Raw genomic sequence first — 19,763 nt, 5'->3', positions numbered from 1 at the left:
TACAAAAACAAGAACGTGTGTTGGCCCACATTCACTCGACTTCACACAACTATTTTTCAAGACAGAAAAAAAAAGTTTTTGCTCTGAACCTCTCTCCATCCATTTTCTAAGCGCTTGTCCAAAGCAGGTGAGCCGGGACCTATCTCAGCTGACGCTAGGGTACACCCTGGACTGGTCCAGGGTGAGTTAGTCCACTACTTTTTAGCCATCTCTGGGGGCGGCCATTTTGTCACTTCTGTCGACTGAAAATGACATCACAAATGCTCAGGGCCCAGGTAACGACCAATCACGGCTGACCTGTTTTCTGAAACTCAGCCGTGATTGGTCGTTACCTGAGCCCTGAGCAGTTGTGATGTCATTTTCAGTCACCAGAAGTGACAAAATGGCCGCCACCTAAAATGCCTAAAAACGGGTGGATTAACTCATATCCCACAAACGCAATATTAATCAGAATGCCGTGTTTTATCTCGTGGGCCTTCATAGAACATATTCTTGAAAAAAATATGTTTGGGTTGATTTTCCCTTTCAGTAAATATAATGTGTTCCTCCTCATCTCGGCAGCAAAGGACAATTTCAAGTGTTCACCCGGGAAGGCGGCAGGCCACATTGGAACGCAGAACCTCGACTCGGAGGCAGACATGCTCAACGCTGCTCCGCCTCGATTCAAATGCGCATTTTACAAAAGGGGAACCACAATGGAGCAGTTGGCAGCGTTCCTTCCACCAGTGGGAGGGTCCCTTTACTCACCCGTGAGAGCACCCCCCCCCCCGCGCCCCCACACCCCCCGCAAAAAAAAAAAAAAGTGCAGAGAAGAAATTTTGAAGACGTGTCAACATTTGCACCGCAGTGTTTCGCTGCCTTCATTTCGCGCTCACAGCCTCCTCCTTCAAATGTTGCCTTTTAAATGGAGCACAAAACCGGCCACAGTATGTGAGAACACAGGACTGTGTGTCTGACGTGCTCCTCTGCAGCACGGGGGCCCCACAGGGAACTGTCTTGGCTCCCTTCCTGTTCACCCTCTACACCTCGGACTTCAACTACAACACCCCTACCTGTCACCTGCAGAAGTTCTCTGACGACTCTGCGATTGTTGGCCTCATCACAGGCGGAGATGATCGGGAGTACAGAGAACTTACTCAGGGTTTTGTGGATTGGTGCCAGCAGAACCGCCTCCTGATCAATGCGGGGAAATCCAAAGAAATGGTGGTGGATTTCGGTAGGCGCCAGCACTCTTCACCTGCACCAGTGAATATCCGGGGAACAGATGTTGAAAGAGTCTCAACTTACAAGTACCTGGGTGTTCATCTGAACAATAAACTGGACTGGTGCGACAACACAGACGCTCTCTATAGGAAGGGTCAGAGCAGACTCTTCCTACTCAGGAGACTGAGGTCTTTTGGGGTTCAGGGGACACTCCTCAGGAACTTTTATGACTCGGTGGTTGCATCGGTCATCTTCCAGGGAGTGGTCACCTGGGCAGGCGGCGTCTCGGCCCGGGACAAGAAGCGGCTGGACAAACTGGTCAAGAGGGCCGGCTCTGTCCTGGGCTGCTCCCTGGACTCTGTGGACTCGGTGGGGGACAGGAGGATGTTGGCCAAGCTGTCATCAATGCTGGGCAACCCGGACCACCCCCTCCAGGGCACCCTAACAGCACTCCACAGCACCTTCAGTGACAGACTGTTACACCCTCGCTGTGCAAAGGAGAGATTCCGCCGTTCCTTCTTGCCTGCTGCTGTCAGACTCTTTAACAAGAACATTGTGTAGTCTCTACAAACTGGCGGTCATTAGTGCAATTGTGCAGTCCTGCACCTGAGCTCGTATCGTGCAATACCCAATATTCCCCACTACTGTAATACTGTGCAATACTCAACATTCCCCACTACTGTTAGTCTAGTTTTATTTTTATCCAATGCTGTTCCTTACATTTCACTACAGCACTGTCACTTAGAGTATTTTTTCCTCTGTACTATGTACAGGCCGAAATGAGTGTTCCTCATATTTTTTATGTAGATGTAGGTTGGTGTGTATACACATGTGTATATACACATGTTACTGCGTATATCTACATAGGTTTGATTCTAAATGTTTGCCGTCAATGTTATACATTAATGGCCACATTATGCCGCCGCCCCTGTGTGACCTATATCTTTGCTACTGTAACAACGAAAATTTCCCCACTGTGGGATCAATAAAGGCATTCTTATCTTATCTTATCTTAAACAGGAACTCTCCAATTGGCCTTCCTGCGTGTGCGTGTGTATGCGTGAGTGAGAGAGACCGCCTCATGACTTTAGTAAAGAAGGAATTTGATTTTGACTCGAGGGGGGGGAAAAAAAGTTTGTGATTTGAAAGCGCTTGTGGTTTGAGCCTATAGCGAGCTGTTTCTTTAGGCCTGGCTTTGGGGCCCATCTGCCCCCGCCCCCTTTTTGGCATCCAGCCTTCCTTTCTGAGCGTGATGACGGATCTGGAGCAAATTAAAGAAGCCGGCGTGTTGCAAATATATTGCCAGCGTGTATCTCATTTCATGAGAGTGAGGCTTTCCCTTACAGTATGTTGTTTTTTTTTTTGTTTTTTTTTTAGAACTCATCTTCCACTTTAACCCTTTGTTGGGAACTCATGAAATTGATTTCAATTCAAACTAATTGAATTCTGTATATGATCACAATCAAACATACGCACTAATGTTAAGGGGAAATTTGCTAACAATAATTTTCGGCAATTGGTGTCATTATAATGTTAGTTTGTAATCATATTTGTGAATTTTATCATAACATTTTGCGATAGTCTTTGTATTGTCTTATCTTTTATTTCCATTTATGACCTTTTTTCACTTTTTTCAATGTTTTTATTTGGCTCATTTATAACAAATGAATAATATGAAATTATTGAATAAATTTATGCCATTTTTTTAGGAAATGCGGTAGTTATATTGCATTGCAATAATGTATGATATTTTCATTTGTATTTTATCATATTTATGCCCACGTTTTGGGGGTAAGTGGACGATAAAGTCCACTTGTGAACCTAACTAATAAAAGTATTATTTTAGGTATATATTATCTATATATTCTAAATAATAAATTGTATTTTACCAAGTGTAACAAGTAAAATATAGTGGATACCGGTATTTCTTATTGAAAAGTATTTTATTACCATCATTTGTCTTCATTTCTTGGTTGGCGGAAATGTCTTTCTAGTAGTGAGGTGTTGAGGTTTCCCTTTTGAACATGTACTAAAGTGACCCAATATGGTTCCTCGCCCAATATTAACATCGCATCTGGGTTAGTCTTCATAGCAGGAATATTCCACTTGACATTCGTCATCTTCGAGGAAAACCCTCGAAAGCGTGCGGCCGCATGGTCGCTGTTCCATATATTACTCAACATTGGTTGTTTTCCCATGACGGCAGGCGCACTGTTATTAATTGGAGGAGGTCCTTGTGTGAAGGCCCAAGCATCTTTCTAAGGCTTCAGTCGACCGACACACACGTTCCGCAAATGAGAGAAAAGCGTCGTGGGAATGTTGGGACGGAGCCAAAAGTGCCTACCAGGCCATGTTGATGGCGTAAGCGGTGCGCGTCTCTCGGCCCTCCTGGCGGCTGATGTTCTTGGCGGCCTCCACCACCTCCTGTGTGGTCTGGTAGTCTTTCAGCGACCATTCGTGGACCGCCACCTCGCCGTACTGCAGGATTCCCACCTCCATGCGCACACACACACACGCATGCAAACTTAGTATCTTTGAAATAGTGCTTGCGAACCCAAACCTTGAAAGCCTTCGACTTTTGGCTCGAATGTTCTATGGCCCACATCAGACCAAAATGGCTTTAGCTTGAAAACAAATACAGCGGTGCCTTGAGATACGAGTGACTCGAAAAGTCTTCGAGCTGTTTAATGCCACTCGCAGTTGAAGTTTACAGTCCAAACCGAAAACTAAGACAAATTACACAATCACAGAGAAGCTATTTAAAACAACCACATAGTTTAGCCTTTCAATCCGCTAGCTAAATGCTAATGCCAAATAGCATCTTTTGGCCCGTTATCCCTTCAAGCAATGGATTGAAGACGGACAATGCAGCAACACATGTAGACGGACAATAAAACCGTAGTCTGTCATATTCTTTATCCTCTACATAGAATGACTAATATTAGCGTTGCACTGTTGAGCTGCGATGAGTTGAGATGCCAGATGTCTGACACTGCCCCCAGCTGGTCAAGGCGGGCACAAAAGAAAGAGCTGCGCATGGGCCGTTCAATTGATGCAGCGTGACGAAACCGTTGAAGTCTCCTGAATGATGTCATCGCTCATGTTATTTTTGCTCACTCAAACACACCTTACACCATTTTTGTTGTTTTTGCGGGAAGGCTGGGACGGATTAACGGCATTTCCATTCATTTCAATGGCAAAGATGATGCGAGATGTTGACGGAACCAATTCCAGTCGTATCTCAAGGCACCACTGTAGTTGTCATAGACAAAGTCTACACTAGTAGTAATAAAGAAAAAAACACAAGCGCCCCCCCCCCCACCTAAAGTCAACAGCGAGTTGTTGGAATTTTGGACTTCAATGGGAAACCAGAGGAATTTCCTTTTCACCCCACATTGCCTGTTTCTCTTCCACCCCCCACCCGCCCCCGGCCAAGCTCCCCACTTTCCACCCGCCGCGCGTCAAGTTGGCCTCCAAATGCCCCTTGATGTCACAGCAGCAGTCCACATTTACCAAATTGCTTCCCTGTACGTGCGCATGCTTTGGCTCAATTGGCTTGTCCGACAGTTTCTGATTGCCGAGGGTTCAAATGGTTCAGAAGGACCTCCAAAGTCCAAAGAATCTCAAGTAGTACAACCAGAACTATCCAGCTGCCGTATGTCATACGCGATGTATTGCAAATCATCTTTCCCCATGAAAAAAAATGCTGCCGTCATGATTTAATGCTGCAATCCAATTCATTGTGCTGCTACTTCTGGTCTGTGTGCCATGGTAGGCAGGTCTTCTTCTTCTACTTCTTCTGCTACTTCCTGTACTTCTTCTACTACTTCTTGTACTACTTATACCATTTCTTCTACTTCTACCACTTCTCCTACTTATTATTATTCTACTACTACTACTACTTGTACTACTTCTTGCACTACTTCTACTTCTTCTTCTACTAGTTCTTGTACTTCTATTTTTTCTACTTCTTCTTCTACTTCTACTTCTTCTTCTACTTCTTCTACTTATCCTACTACTGTAGTACAACTCAATCATTTATTAGTCAGTCATAATATTAGTCATTTTTGGCCTTGGATAAAGAAAGTATGCCTGTGAATATTGTTGTACAATCTGTCTCAGTATTGCTCCACCATTTGCTTTCAAATATCCGTTGCTTAAAGGGTTGGCAAAATCACGACTATTATTGGTCACGTTAGCAAGTCTGTGCCGTTTTCCATTCATGTTAGCATTAAGCTAGCAGGCCGTTCTTGAAGAAACGTAGTGTTCGAAATACACAAAGTGTAATTCTCTTTGCTTAATGTTTAGTTTGAGCTCGCGGGTCAACGCAAAAAAAAAAGTAAATATCACTCCGACAGTATCTTAAAAAAGTCATAAGGCGCCACTGTAGTTGAGTTTCCACACCGACACGCAGGCTAGCGCTTTCCCATCTACAGGATCTGATGCGGCCCGCTTGGATGAGAGGAAAAACGTCCTCTACGAAAATCGTGAGCAAATATGAACACTGCTGAGCCGTTTCCGTTTGACTTTGGTGGTTGCCGTGCTCGTTCAGGCAACAATGTCGGCAGCCCAAAATACTTTGACTTTTACCTGCATTTGATCCGGGCTGATGTGGAACTTGCTGAGGATGTTGCTCAGGAAGCTCTGCACCTCATACCAGGGGTAGATGCTGTTGGAGCCGTCCAGCACGATCACAATGTCCATGTACGTTGTGCACCCTGCAAGAACACACTTGCGTTGGTCTCAGCCTCGTCCTGGCGAAGGTGCGAGCGAGCGCACGCGCGCGCTCGAGCGAGCCCCATTACGTTGCGCCGTCGGGGCGATGATCTCTCTCGGTTGGAGGTCGTCGCTGACAGAGGCGCAGATGCCGGTGCTGAACATGGATGTGCCGCACTCCTGAGACCACAGTGGTGCACATGCCTGCCCAAAAAAAAGAAACGCGTAGCTCTCAACTTTAGATGAACAACAAAACAACTTGAACACTCCTTTTTCCTTGAGTCTTTTTTAAAGCCCAACATGACGTTAATATTTGCTAGCTGTGGGCACGTGAAGCCCTTTGAGACTTTGAAACTAAATGGTCGGCTCCCCACATTTTCACCTCACCTCTTTGCAAAAAATGTGGACACCCCTGTTTGAATGCGTTGCATTATATTTAACTTTGTTAGGATTTCGTGTTTTTATAAGGTACACTAATAGATAGTGCTATTTTTCCCTCATTTAGAAAAAAAGAAAAATGCAAACATTTTTGTTTTTTAGGGAGTGGGGGCAGAACGGATTAGTGGCATTTCCATTCATTTCATTTGGGATGGATGATTTGGTATAGGATTATTTTAGAATTAGGAGCATGGACATGAAACAAATGAAACTCATATCTCAAAGCATCACCGTCCATTTACTACAGCCTGCTCTATTTTCTATATTCTCCGTTGAACTATTTAATGGAGTCCAAAAAGATGGACACACGGCCGTGGAGCCTTTTTCTCGCTGATGCGGAAAGAAAGTCGGACTTCTCCAAAATGATTCCTGCTCTTATACTGGCATAGCCACGCCCCCACGTTAGAGTGCAGCGTAACCCAAACAATGTATTGGTATCTTCCAATCTGTGACTCCAAAGTCTTAAATACTTGCGATAATTGCGATGTCCAGAAAATCCAGTCCCGTAATAATGTAACAATGTTAATAACACAATAATGTAGCAAGCCGGTAGAGCGAGGTGTCGTCTCTGCTCTAACCTATCCTGCTGGTTGTTTGCTTGCAATCAGAAGGTCCAACGTGCACACATATGGTGTTTCGCTAAAAAAGTGACTAAATAAGGGCAAGCGGTGAGCAAAAACAGTCAAGAGAGGGAGTCAGTCATGGAAAAATCACAATAGTGCGGTTTGGGGGACAGAACATGGAGACGGACAAACTAGGGGGGCGGAGGGGAGTAGGGGGGGCTATTGTTGTCATCTTGGCAGCGCCGGAACACCAGACCAGTCAGGCAATTTGGATCTAATTGAGCCGAGAAGGAAGAGAGAGAGTCAAAAGTGTGGCTGAAAGGGGCCGGCCAAATTGCAGAAAGAGAAACATCCTGTCTTATGTTTTGCTCTCTGTTATGACAGAAAGTGGATCCGTTGAAGATGGAAAAGGGAGAAGTGTCAAAGATGGAAGAAAATCAACAGAGGTGCGTTGGCTTTTTCAAGGTCTTTCATTAACAAAACGGCCGGAGACACATTCCGAGCCTGTTATAGACTTGAGCGCCGGCCTCAAGGAAAACACACACACGCTGGCCTTCAAGTGGGACTGCGCCGGGCCGGCCAGCTTTTCACGGACTATAAACGAGCCAGCTACGACAGCAGCGAGAAGTTGGCTTCAACCGAAGGCACTAAACGCCACACGCCGATTCAAACCCGGCGGGCGTCATTGACACGCACAATTACGACACGCACAATTACACCACGCCTGTACGCTTTTGTAGTCGGCTCTCTGGGAACCGTTGCTCTCATAAGTGCAGGAATTGGATGTCAAGCGGCTTTTCAAATGAAGCTCCTCAATAGGACCGCTCCGGTTGCGTCGATCTCTGCCATCAGATTCTGATTCTGGATTGCCAACGCTGAATGTTACTACCGTCAAAATATTCAATGGACACATCCAAAATGGAACATTCAGCCGGAAACCGTCACCTCCAGGTTACCTGGTGAGCCAGGCCTAAGCAGTCAAGATGGTAGCATCCAATATAGCCGATAGGGATGTAACGATTCACTCATTCCATTTGATTTTCAGTTCCCGATTTTCGATTCCATTCGTTTAAAAAAAAAAAAAGAAATTGCTACCATGCTTGTCTCTGTGCACTAGTGTGGTTCTGCAGCCATCCACAAACGCAATATACAACGATGTTTGGCGCAAAAGCATCATTTGATCTACACTTTCAAAATGTGCTATGCATCTGGAATGAAAAAAAAAAAGTTTCAAGACATCACTTTCTAGATGACTTTAATCAATTAGATGTTTCTATTAATCAAATCGATTAATCGTGGTGAATTGATTTCAAATCGATTTTCGATTAATCGTTACATCCCTACTAGCCGATCATGTTGGCGCCCTTGGTCGACCGAGGTTGGATGACTGCTCCATCGACAGCTCCATCGACTGCTCTGGCCTGGCTTCTCCCAGTGACCCGCAAGTGACGTTTTGCATGGTGCATAGTGCGTTTGAATCAACTTCCAAGAGAAAAGCGGGCCAAACACACCGTAGAGTAGACGAGCCGTCGCACGCCTTATTTGGCAAAGCCAGCCACCAACTGTTGCACGGCCGCACGCGCCAGTGACGATTCCCGAGGAAGAAATTGAACATTTAGCTTAATGGACCGTTCAAGCAGCAAGTTTTTCCTCATGTTTTTGAGACTGTCGACTAAAGATGCAGCCGCACTGAATGGGTGGTAGCAAGGGGAAATGCCAGTATTTTCAGGCTAATAGCTCGCAGAAACATGGAAAAAAAATACTAACCCAAACTGTGAACTACAGTAAAGCTGCCTCCATCGAGGTTTTTTTTCCAGTTTACACACAGACTCTCATTTTGTTCTTCCTCCTATTTATTCTGTGTAATTCCACTGTTGACCACTGGATGGCGTCACACTATTTTGTCTGACGGGGTGTAAATTTGAAAGAAGAAGAACGAAAACAGGAAGTATTTCGGTAATTGTTGCTGGAGATGTGAAATACACTTCAATCCTACTCTTTACGCCCACAGAAAGCGACAGCTGTAGGTTTGTTTTATCATTTTTATCTTTGGGCATCATGATTTGATGTACTGTATATTATGAAATGAGGAATCAAGTTTGTTAGTTTGTTTACTCTTAGCACAGGCTATCATGACACTGTTACACTGTTTGGACATTGCTCTTATTTAAATGTGCTAGTATTATTTCTAAAGTGTGATAAAGGGTTCAAGACACATACCAAGAGTCCGTCAGGTGAGTCCGGCGTCAGAGTCATTCCCAGGTGAGAGTTTTTCAGGTTTTTGGATATGTTCTGGAAGGCCGCCTCGCCTGAGATGGACGCAGGCAACATTTCAATTCTCCTCTTGGCCTTCACGTGAAGGATGATGGCGCTCACCTAAATTCAACTTGCTGCAGTTGGATTTGCTGTCCTCTCCCACGCCGCATTTGTACACGTCTCCCTTCCTGTTGTTGGGCCGCCCGTCCCACGGAGCGCCCACCAGCAATCTGCGCCCAACACGGTGACAATTCTGAATGTGAGTTAGCAGCCAGAAGCACCGCGCTCCAGCACCGCGTGCGCATGCTCACGATTTCTCTCCCTCCGTTTCATGCTGCAGCACCGAGAAGCCGAAGAGGGCCTCGTCCGGACCGCTGAAGATGCGTGGATGCGTCACGTCAATGTTGAAGCACTCACACAAGCCTGGACAATCAAGCATGCACACAATTTCAGTCAAGCCAAGTGTTGAGCAGGTAGGAAGTAGTACAAATACTCTAGTTACTTGTCAGCGTCGTTTGAAGGCAACATACTATTTCCTTTTACCTGAGTTCATCAGTCCTTTACGGAAGAGCATTCGGGCCAGTTTAGGTTGGCAAGATTATGACTTTTATCTCAGAATTCTGATTTTAAAGTGAGAATTCTGACTTTATTCTCCGAATTCTGACTTTAAAGTCAGAATTGTTCTTTAAAGTCAGAATTCTCACCTTAAAGTCAAAATTCTGACTTTAATCACGGCTGACGTCTTTTCTGAATCTGAGCCGTGATTGGTCGTTGTGAGCTGTTGTGATGTCATTTTGAGTCGACAGAAGACAAAATGGCCGCCCCCAGAGATGGCTAAAAACGAGTGGATTAACACGTATTCCACAAACGCAATATTTATCAGAATGCCCTGTTTCAACTAGTGGGCTTGCATAGAACATATTCTTGAAAAAAAATATTTGCGTTGACTTCCACTTTAAAGTCAGAATTCTGGCTTTATTTACAGAATTCTGACTATTCTGTAAATAAAGCCAGAATTCTGACTTTACTCTCAGAATTCTGAGAATAAAGTCAAGAATTCTGACTTTAAAGTGAGAATTCTGAGAACAAAGTGAGAATTCTGAGATAAAAGTGAGAATTTTGCCAACTTTTTTTTTTTCACTGGCCCTAATCCTCTTCTGTAGTCCTTCTCCCGTGAGACTGCTTATTTCTTATTTGGTTTCGCAATAGCAAATAACAATCTGTTAATAAACAGAAATTGAGGGAAATCATTTTGCAATAATTGATAGAGTAACTGACTCTAAAAGTGTTCAAGTAATCAAAGCAAGTCTGCTAGTATGCATCGATGCACGAAGTCAATCGCTACAATTGGGTTGAAATTGTCAACGTGTACAATGAATCCCACCGAGCCACTATTTGTTAATTGCTGTCGGCCATTTCCATGGGAAAATAAACCCTCAGAAAAATAACACATCAGACAGTGAGAGAGAGAGAGAGAGAGAGAGGACTGTTTTCTTCCCCTGCTACTTGTTTCATATAGAAAACCACACCGACACCGCTGGCACGCCACAACTGACTGGAGCCTTTGTACGTACAGCGAAAAACATTTTGGACACATGTCGTGTTTGCTGAAAACGGAAGCTATGTTCCGCCCTCATGTGTCCGTCCGAATGTCAAACCAAAGGCATGCTCCTTTTAGGTTGGCTGAAAAAAAAAAAAGATGAACTTGGAAGCCGGGAGTTCACAACTGGAGCAGAGTATATTATTTTTGCGTCTGGGTTTTGGGGAGCGCCGGCTGGCAGGGAGGAGGAGGAGGAGGAGGAGGAGGAAGCGAGTGAAAAGGACGGATAAACAGCGTGAGCAGGAGCAGCCTCGCGGGGGCAAAAAGGGAGCTCAGTCTGGTGGTGAGGAAGGAAAGAAAGAGCAAGGGTGTGCTGCCGCCCGCCCGCCCGCCCAGTATAGGGAGCGCCCTGTTGACAAGAGCACAAGTCGGCCCTTCATTCATTCACGCTGAGAGGAGACGGAGAGCGGCAAGATGCTTGGCGTCAGCCGCTTGAACTTACAAAAACACACAATGTGCCAGGCTTCTGAATTGCAATCTTGGTTTGTTGCTACTCGCATCAGACAATGAGGGTGTGATGAGCAAAAATGACAAATGCCAGCTTTCTTTTTCTTTATGGTCTGTAAATGAAGGATTTGTTTCTGAATTGGACCTGACGTACGGAGATGACCTGGTCATTTTGAGCCCGGCCTCCAGCAGCTTCGGAGAACAAGCACGCGGCACGTGCTGAGTTTGATGTCGAAAAACACAACGCGACAAAGAGGGAGATTAGGATTGTCAGAAGAAGATAGACAAGCAAATCTTTCCTGACTTCCATCGGTCTGGCAACGCAGGCGGTGTGCGCGGTGGGACGACATATTTGGGCCATATTCTTGTAGCGACGACGCTGTGTGGTAAATTTAGCATCTGCTCTGACCAGCGCGCTCACTTGAGCGCGACGTTTAATCTCAACGAGGCTTTCCTGGATTCATAGTTTCAAATAACCACCGGGATATAATCTGTTGGTTATAGAGCTATGGCACGGCAACAAGAGGCTATTTAGCGCTAGCATCAAGCTAGCAGACAGAAAGGCTAAGATTTGTGGTTGTTTTGTATTTGGTTTCTGTTTGGTTTTAGAGTAAACATCAACTGGGAGTGGCAATCAACGAATTGACTTGAGTAAATTTAGTATCTCAATTAAGTCACCACTGTTTTTCTTTTCTTTTTCTTGTTTTTTTTTTTTGATTGAGATGTACAGGTCATAGGTCAAACCAAAGGTGGGAAAACGATTTGAAATGATTTTTGTCATTCTGACTTTTTAGATCACCGAAACGTACCTATGGAAAAGGGGTGTGTTGGCTTTTCTATCGAGTGCACATCTCTTGGACACTCTAAAAACAGTTGGGTTAAAAATAAACCAATTTTGGGTCAAAAAAGGATCAATCCACTACTTGGGTCAATTTCAAACAACTTTCTGGATTGTTTTGCAGAAAACAACCCCAAAAATTGGCAGTATTGTACAAAACAACCCCCAAATTTTGTCTGTTTTGTACAAAACAACGCAAGAAGATGGGTCAAATTGACCCGATTTGTGGATCAAAATTGTGTTATTTTTAACCCAACTGTTTTTAGAGTGTATGTGAGCTCGATTGTCCCTCACGAAGCGTGTGGTGAGCGTATGCCCCATCTCCGCGCGTGTCTTTGTTGTCGCTGCGCTTTATCACCCGCCGGCCTGTTTTTTTTCTTCGGTGGCGCGGGCCCGTTTTGACGACTGCGTGGAGCGCGCTCGCGGGCCAGCGTTTGACGAAGCCAGCGTGGCCTCCCAAGTTCCGAGTCCAAACCTCAAGTGACTTGGACGGGTCGCAGTCATCCTTCTTGATTCCACACAGATGTTGCAAAGCGTTGAGAACACCAGCGCGGAATCTTCCCTTTCTGAGCCTTTGGTTTATTTTTGAACAGGTTATTCCCTTCAATTCTCCCTGCGCTTTTCTTGTGGTTGCTTCCACACCCAACTCTCCACAATAAGATTCCTTGTTGTCTCCTTGATCCTCCTCTTCCTTACCATAAAAGGCCTCTTTTTGTCCGTCTCCCCACTTAAGACCACAAGACCCCCCTCCCATCCACCCACGCCCCCCCCCCCTCCCGTGCTTTAATTTGAGTTTATATATGCCATTGTACCGCAGCCCGTCTGACCACCCATCACCATGGCGACTGGCTGCAAACATTTATCAAGTCAAAGCGCGTCCAGATTTTTGCAACCACACGTTGGGCTCCAAGCGCTCTTGTAGCGTGTGTATGCGTGTAATTGCGCGCATGCGTCTGTGTGTGTGCATTGAGCTTGACGTGAATGCGTTTGGACGCAACCCGAAAGTCCAACGCTTTGGAGTTCATCCAAGGTTTGATGGAAAAATGTGGCCAAAAAAGCGTGCGCGCCAAACCGTAATGTTGGGTGATGTCACGAGAGACTTCAGCAAGCATCTTAAACTCGGCTGGCAAAGTTTGACCCACCGGCAATCCAAAGTATGGCCCGCTTCGTTCTTTATTCCGTGCCATCGAGCTTTTACGTTAGCAAGAGTCTGCAATGTTTGTTGTTGGAATCTAGTTAGGCAAATTGGTGAATCAAAATTTATATATTTATTCAGTTCTATCGATTTTGTATTGATTCATCTCATTTAGTGCTTAATAATTGATTCATTTGTCGTTTTTCTGAATTAATTGATGAATCCGATTCATTTTTTTTTTTCACATTTACATCCCTTGATTAAAAAACAGGAAATTATCTCAAGGTAACAGTGCAGACAATCCACAAACATAAACGGATTATAATTTATTTACTGGTTTGGTCTGTAACATGTTAGAAAATATGAAGTTTGGAGAATCTTATTTTGATTCAACACAAAAGTAATCGGTTTGCCACTACAGAAATCGGAGAATGTTTTCTGTTGGGAGGCTACAATTCCGAAGTTTTGGACAATATTAAGTTAGACAAGGTCTCTAAAGAAGTAATGAGTTAGCAAAAGTAGTTGTTAATTCATGTAATAATCGATTAGTTGTCGATTAATCGATTAATTGTTGCACTACTAATATCATCGAACAATATGTTATTTAATGCCTAGTTTTTACATATCCAGTGAACATTTTATTTTTAAACGGGAACTAAACTCACCCAAAATCTCAAAACGTCTTTATCAGCTGCTGTTTACCTATTTACCATTTATGAAAAAAAAAACAAAAAACATAGCATCTGCTTACTTACGGCCACTTAAAACATGACATGTTTCAACGTGATCATTTTCACTTTTTGACTTCCATTTCAGGTGACTGGCAAAGTCCTTTTTGACCAAAATGAGCTGCTACGTAACTACGCTGCTCTTTACTGTGCAAAAAAACCCCAAATAAAGTAAGGCCATTTGTTTTCTCACAGATTTCAGATGTAAAAAGAAGACATGCATCCCAGCATAACCGGCGACCTGAAGGAATTGCTTTATTTTGTTTGGGCCGAATGCGGAAGTCAAATGTATCACGTTATTTCGAATGTGTCATTGAACTTTTGTACTCTTCACAGTTGTTGTCGCTCTGAGGGCCTTTGAAAGTTCACTCCCCCCACCCCCACCCCCCATTTGTCTCCAGTCTCTTGACGTCTTTTTAATTGAAGCCCCAGTGAGGTGTATGATTCCTTTATTCAAATCCACGCGCATTTCCCGTCCGAGCACAGATTGTCTCTCCATTACCTTGATGGTTTTATTCTCATCTGTCACCCTCTCGTGGGGAATGGCGGTGGAAAGTGGAGGAAGAGGGGGCGGCGGCGAGCATGGGAATGAAAGTCAGCTCGATTCAAACAAGCACAATTTGTGAATGGCCGCAGTCAGGCGCGCGCGCGCACACGCAGGACATCTCTGTAAAACAGAGCATGTCTGCTGCGAGCATCATGGGAGTTCTGTTGAAAGCATTAACATGACACGCATACTTGCTCACCTACATGCTGCTGTATGACACACACACACATGCAAGAACACTTAAATTCAAGTGCAGGTTAGGGAAGAAAAAGCATCCTTCAAAAGAGTTCACTTGAAACATCAAGCGTAGAAGTCCTTGTAATGAAATGTAATCCTGATTACGATTTTGGCTGCCACATTGAAATTAGCCCGATTGTCGACGATATTTACATTTGAAATTCAGGCCCCGCTGCATATCTCATCGAGCACGTTTTCCACCAGTCGACCAGCAGCGTTTGCCAAGGTAGCGAATGTTGATTTTTCGTCAGGGTTCGTTCAAGGTCGCGGAGGGTCATCGGACATTTGCAAGCAGTTGTAAATGGTTGCAAACAGTTTTTCTTGTCGCAAAGGAATTTTGAACATGTTCAAAAATTTGATGGCAATAAGAGCAACGGTTTGTGGCCATTAACATTGGCTACCTTCGCAAACACTCACAAACCTTCATTGCTCAGTGCGATACGGGCTAAACTGCCACAATAACGAGCAGCGGGAACCAAAAGTCAGTCAGTGGGCAGACAAGAGAAGAAAGGACAGCATGAATTCGAGAGGAGGAGCTTGTGCCTCAAAAGTCATCAACATTCGTTTTCCGGACTTTGTGATTGCACTCTGTAATAACATGTTAGCCATTTGTCAATTTGAAGTTCTTTTTTGGGGGGGATTATTTAGCATTTTCGAGTCGAGCCAAACACAAGATAGCACAACTGTGCAGATCTCCTTTATCAAGTGCGAGTGACTTAAATCCACAGCAAAAATGGGGGGAGTAAAAAAAAATATATATGTTTACAGTATATATGTTTAAGAATATTTTAAAATTTTTACTTTTAAAAATGTTTCAAAAATGGAAAACAAATCAGCCATTCTGCCGATCGGCTGGTGCCGATTGTTCGCAACAACTCCAAATAATCCCAATTCTCCTAAAATGAATTGATTTCCCAAACGAAATCCAGCGTGATATGCATTGACCGTCATTGATCGAATGATGTGAACACGAGCCATACATAGTTGATGAGAGGCGAGATTTAACGATGTGAAGGTGGTTTGTCTTACCTTTAAGAAGGAAGAGGCGCAGTAGGCACAGCAGGTATTTTCGCAGCTCCATTCAGAACAACCAGTGAGTCTCTCTCAATGTAATTGCAAAATTGTCTCGCTGGGTTGTTGGGCCCGAAAAGAAAAGATTTTTCAGTGCTCTCCTCAGTGCGGAGATGCGTCAGTTGCAGTGGAAATGTGCCGCAGTGGCATCTCGCTTGGGATTGGTGGGGTTGCGGGGGGGTCCCGTACACCTCAGTGATGATGACCCATATTGAGCGCTCGTGTCCAAGCAAGAAGCGACGATCGGCTCCCGGAAGTGTCAGGCGGCCATACAGTCAGTCAGTCAGTCAGTCAGTCAGTCAGTCGCACTGTTGTCCCTCAAGACATAAAAAGTGCGCGTCCACTTGTGCGCTGGCTCGGCCACTCAGCAGGTCCGCCGTCCGCGACGTGCTCCTCCCGACGCGCAGATTGTCTAGTGGGAGCCCCCTCAAAGCAGACCCCGGTGTGCGCCGCCGTTCCGAGCTTGTCACTTTCGGGGGCCGATGAAAGCGCGCATTGATTCTGCTCTTGCGTCCACTGCGGCGCGCGCACTCGTCCAATGCGCGTTGCGGCGCCACTTCAAACTTCAAACCAACTTTTCTCTCTCTCGCTCTCTCTCGCTCCCCCCACCCCTTCCTTCCTCTCGTTCTCCCTCTGTCGCTGTCTCTCGCTCCCTCTCTGGAAGACTTGTTCGCCTTGCATTCGTCACTTGTGGCTTGCTTAAATATAGGTGTTAAAAAAATAAAAGTAGTTTTTTTCCCCTGGGAAACTGGTGAAGGGAGGATTTTAAACAACCTGGCAACCCAAAATCGAAGCTAGATTGTCTATCTATCTATCTATCCATCTTTCTATCTCTTCTGTCTTTTTTTCTTTTTCACTTTATTTCGTTCTTTCGTTCACTCTTTGGTTCGTTCTTTCTGTCCTATATATCCATCTATCATCCATCCATCCATCTTCCTGAGTGCCCGAGCGTGAACTATTATTGCAGTTGATTAAAAAAATGTGACAACTGCGCCATCTGCAGGATATCAGAGGTCTTGTTTCTCAAATGCGACTACGTGGTCACCAGTTAGGTCCAAAAGTATTCGGACAGTCCCAGTGTTGCATCCTGATTTTTGCCCTACTACTTCCACAAAGGATTTGAAAACAACAGATTGCAGTGTCGACTTTTAGCAACATCGAGTCATTTCATGCAGACGGCCTCCAATTAAGCGGCACTCAAAGGGTGATTAAAAAAAATTTTTTTAAAAAGAGATAGGCTGATGACTATTTTTCTTCAGTCTTGCTCATCATCTCGCTCCGTTTCTGTTGTAATGTTCAATTCTGTTCTTCAATGGATGCGACGTTTGGCCTCACAGTGAGTGAGTTTGTGCTTCTCCAAAATTCATGAAAGTCCTCATCTCGTTGCTTTTGTTTGCTGTGGTTACTGTGCGGGGTTGCTGTTGAGCTCGATATTTCTGATGGCAACACCGGCGGCCTCGGAACCCGAAGTGTGTCGCTATCTGCTTACGAAGCCGGCAAACCAATGCACTCAGCCATCTGGAAAATGTATTGTTTTTTCTGTGCGGACCACCTTGTACTTTCTTCCCTGTAAAGTTTACATATGATGCATGACTGATCAGTGCCGTCCCTCAACTTGTGACAAGACCAGTTGGCCCGTTGCGTTATCGGCTGCGTGCCTCTTGACTCAGAGCTCATTTAGAAACGTGTGCACCACATGTAGAAAGACTGCCAGGATAGACAGTCATGGTGTCATGCTGCATTCCACAAACGTGGGAAATCGGATTTAGCCCACTCGGATCGTACCAGTTGCGACCTCAAAGCTTGACGGGCGATTTGTCAACAAACAAGATGGCTGACAGCAAACACATTCCTCGAAACACATTTTGACATGCGGTGCCCCAATCGATCGGCTCCCCATTGGGAAAAGTACGTGATCAGCAAATGTCGATCAGTGCCTTTCGTTGCCAATCGCAAAAAACACGTTAGCGCCCCCCAACCCCCCCCCCCCCCTTAACCTGCACATCTTCCACACCAAACCAGTCCCTGAATCATAATATACATTTGTGCATTTTCTGCACTGTCACTTTGAAACAAAGGCCTGTTGTGGTGTAATACACGGATGGAAATTTTGGCAGAATTTTTTTTTTTTAATCGGATTCATCAGTTAATTGGAAACATAATCGACCGATCATTAAAATCGTGTTTCATTACTGAGCGGCTCTAAATTTGAAAAATGTTTGCTGAATCCGCGTGACCGGTATCAGCCAATCTCAATCATGGTGATCGCTATCGGAATTGGTAGAATAAATCGAGTTCACGCCGGAAAGCAGGAGTGCGACAGGCCACTTTTACAAGTGCAAAAGATTAAGCCCAAGTGTTACAAATCTTTTGCTGTGGCTCAATATTCAAAACCATTGATCAGATTTGCTCGGTTAGTCACAGACTCCACCCCCCCCCACTGAAGTTCACCTTGCCTGGCCAGAAGCTGAGCACCCTCAAAGCACTCATCACGCTCCAGTCGCCCCCAATCGACCGAATGTTGTGTCTGCTCATGTGGATGACGTCGCGCTCAGTGGGGCGGGAAAGAAACAAGTTCACGTTTTGCCCACTTGGGGGCGCTGCAGCATTTCTAAGCCCGTCTCGGATCTGAGCTGCAGCTCAGCTGCAAGGTTGCCGATGGCCTGGCCTGGCCTGCGTTTCCCCTTTTACCTCGTGGAAAGATCAGCCAAGGCTCATTTCTTCCCCTTTGCCTCATGATGGTCACCTGATGTCAGATTCATCCTTTTTCCTGCCCGCAATTTGTTGCGACGTGCGTCTTCAGGCGCTACAGGCTCATCATGTGCTAATGGATTTGGGCCAACTCGGAGGCTGAATTTGCGGAGGAGAGGCAAACCGGAGGATTATTGCACGAGTCACCCCGGGCTCGCTGCCGCTGCCCATGACGTCATCGGCGCCCTCGTCTTCATTGCCGCCTTTTCCTCTCGTTCCGTCTCCAATTTCAAAGCTCCGGCCAAGTGTCCCACTAGTTGAAACAAGGCAATATGATTGATATGAAGTATGAGCTAAGCAGTAAAATGCACTAGTTTTAGCCATCTCAGGGGCCGGCCATTTTGTCATTTCTGTCGACTGAAAATGACATCACAAATGCTCAGGGCTCTGACAATGATTAATCACGGCTCAGCTTCAGAAAACAGGTGAGCCGTGATTGGTCGTTACCTGAGCCCTGAGCAGTCATTTTCAGTCGACAGAAATGAGAAAACGGTCGCCCCCGGAGATGGCTAAAAGCCGGTGGACTAACTCTTATTCCACAATATTTATCAGAATGCCTTGCTTCAACTAGTGGGCCTGCATATAACATATTTTGAAAAAAAAAAATGTTTGGGTTGACTTTGACTTTAAGAAAATCAGCCGAATGATGGCTCATACCCCCCCCCCCAAAAAAAAACAAACAAACAAAAAAAAAACAATACAAGTTGAGTCTCTGGTCTCTCAGGGCACCACTGCATGTTGCAGTCCACAGGTGTCCAAATCAAATACACATGAAGCTTCAAACTATATTCAAAGAATAAAACTGCTTTGCGGATTTGGTCTATTTGGAACATCACGCCGCGATAAACGTGGCATTCCTTTCCAAATGTGGAGTTTCCACCGTACGTCAACAGAAAATGTTCTCTGGCGCTTGCACAGACAGTTAAAAAAATGCACAACTTTTGGAATGAGCACTGAACGGAATGCCAAGTGGCCACTGCGAGTCGGCACGTCCGTGGGATATTTATTTTCCATACACAAGTAAATCAGCGTCCGACCTGGCCGGTGAGCTGCGTTTCTGTCAAGGAGCGCCTAACACCTGCGTGTTACACAGCACCCGTGCACAAGTCAAGTTGGTGACAGTCAAGTGAACAGACGAGAAGACTGTCCGTCACCGGGCGCTCTCGAGACGTCACTCGGGCTGGATGGGGCCCAAGCTGTGCGCTTTTCCCTTGCCAGGATAAATAGTGACAT

At 45.2% G+C, this 19,763-nt stretch overlaps 2 protein-coding genes across 2 annotated transcripts in view; one reads left to right on the top strand and one right to left on the bottom strand.

The window, feature by feature from the left end:
* Window positions 1-16,314, bottom strand: part of itga10 (integrin, alpha 10) — a 32,061-nt gene extending 15,747 nt beyond the window's left edge. The window contains exons 1-7 of the mRNA XM_086038412.1: window positions 15,738-16,314; window positions 9,488-9,599; window positions 9,297-9,406; window positions 9,141-9,229; window positions 6,009-6,123; window positions 5,794-5,921; window positions 3,548-3,696 (exon numbers count right to left, since the gene is read on the bottom strand). Of these exons, the coding sequence (XP_085894538.1) occupies window positions 3,548-3,696; window positions 5,794-5,921; window positions 6,009-6,123; window positions 9,141-9,229; window positions 9,297-9,406; window positions 9,488-9,599; window positions 15,738-15,789 (755 nt within the window). The 5' untranslated portion in view covers window positions 15,790-16,314. The remainder of the gene's footprint in view (window positions 1-3,547; window positions 3,697-5,793; window positions 5,922-6,008; window positions 6,124-9,140; window positions 9,230-9,296; window positions 9,407-9,487; window positions 9,600-15,737) is intronic.
* The window catches only part of LOC147143023 (uncharacterized), a 33,357-nt gene continuing 22,475 nt past the window's right edge, over window positions 8,882-19,763 (top strand). Inside the window, exons 1-3 of the mRNA XM_086038431.1 lie at window positions 8,882-9,182; window positions 9,282-9,435; window positions 9,517-9,649. The gene's annotated coding sequence lies outside the window, so the exon portion shown is untranslated. The remainder of the gene's footprint in view (window positions 9,183-9,281; window positions 9,436-9,516; window positions 9,650-19,763) is intronic.

The sequence above is a fragment of the Filicampus tigris genome, chromosome 8, assembly GCF_054856515.1.
Source record: "Filicampus tigris isolate MCC_2025a chromosome 8, RoL_Ftig_1.0, whole genome shotgun sequence".
NCBI lineage: Eukaryota > Metazoa > Chordata > Actinopteri > Syngnathiformes > Syngnathidae > Filicampus > Filicampus tigris.
Note: the sequence above shows the minus strand (reverse complement) of the source record. Positions and strands in the feature narration are given on the sequence as shown.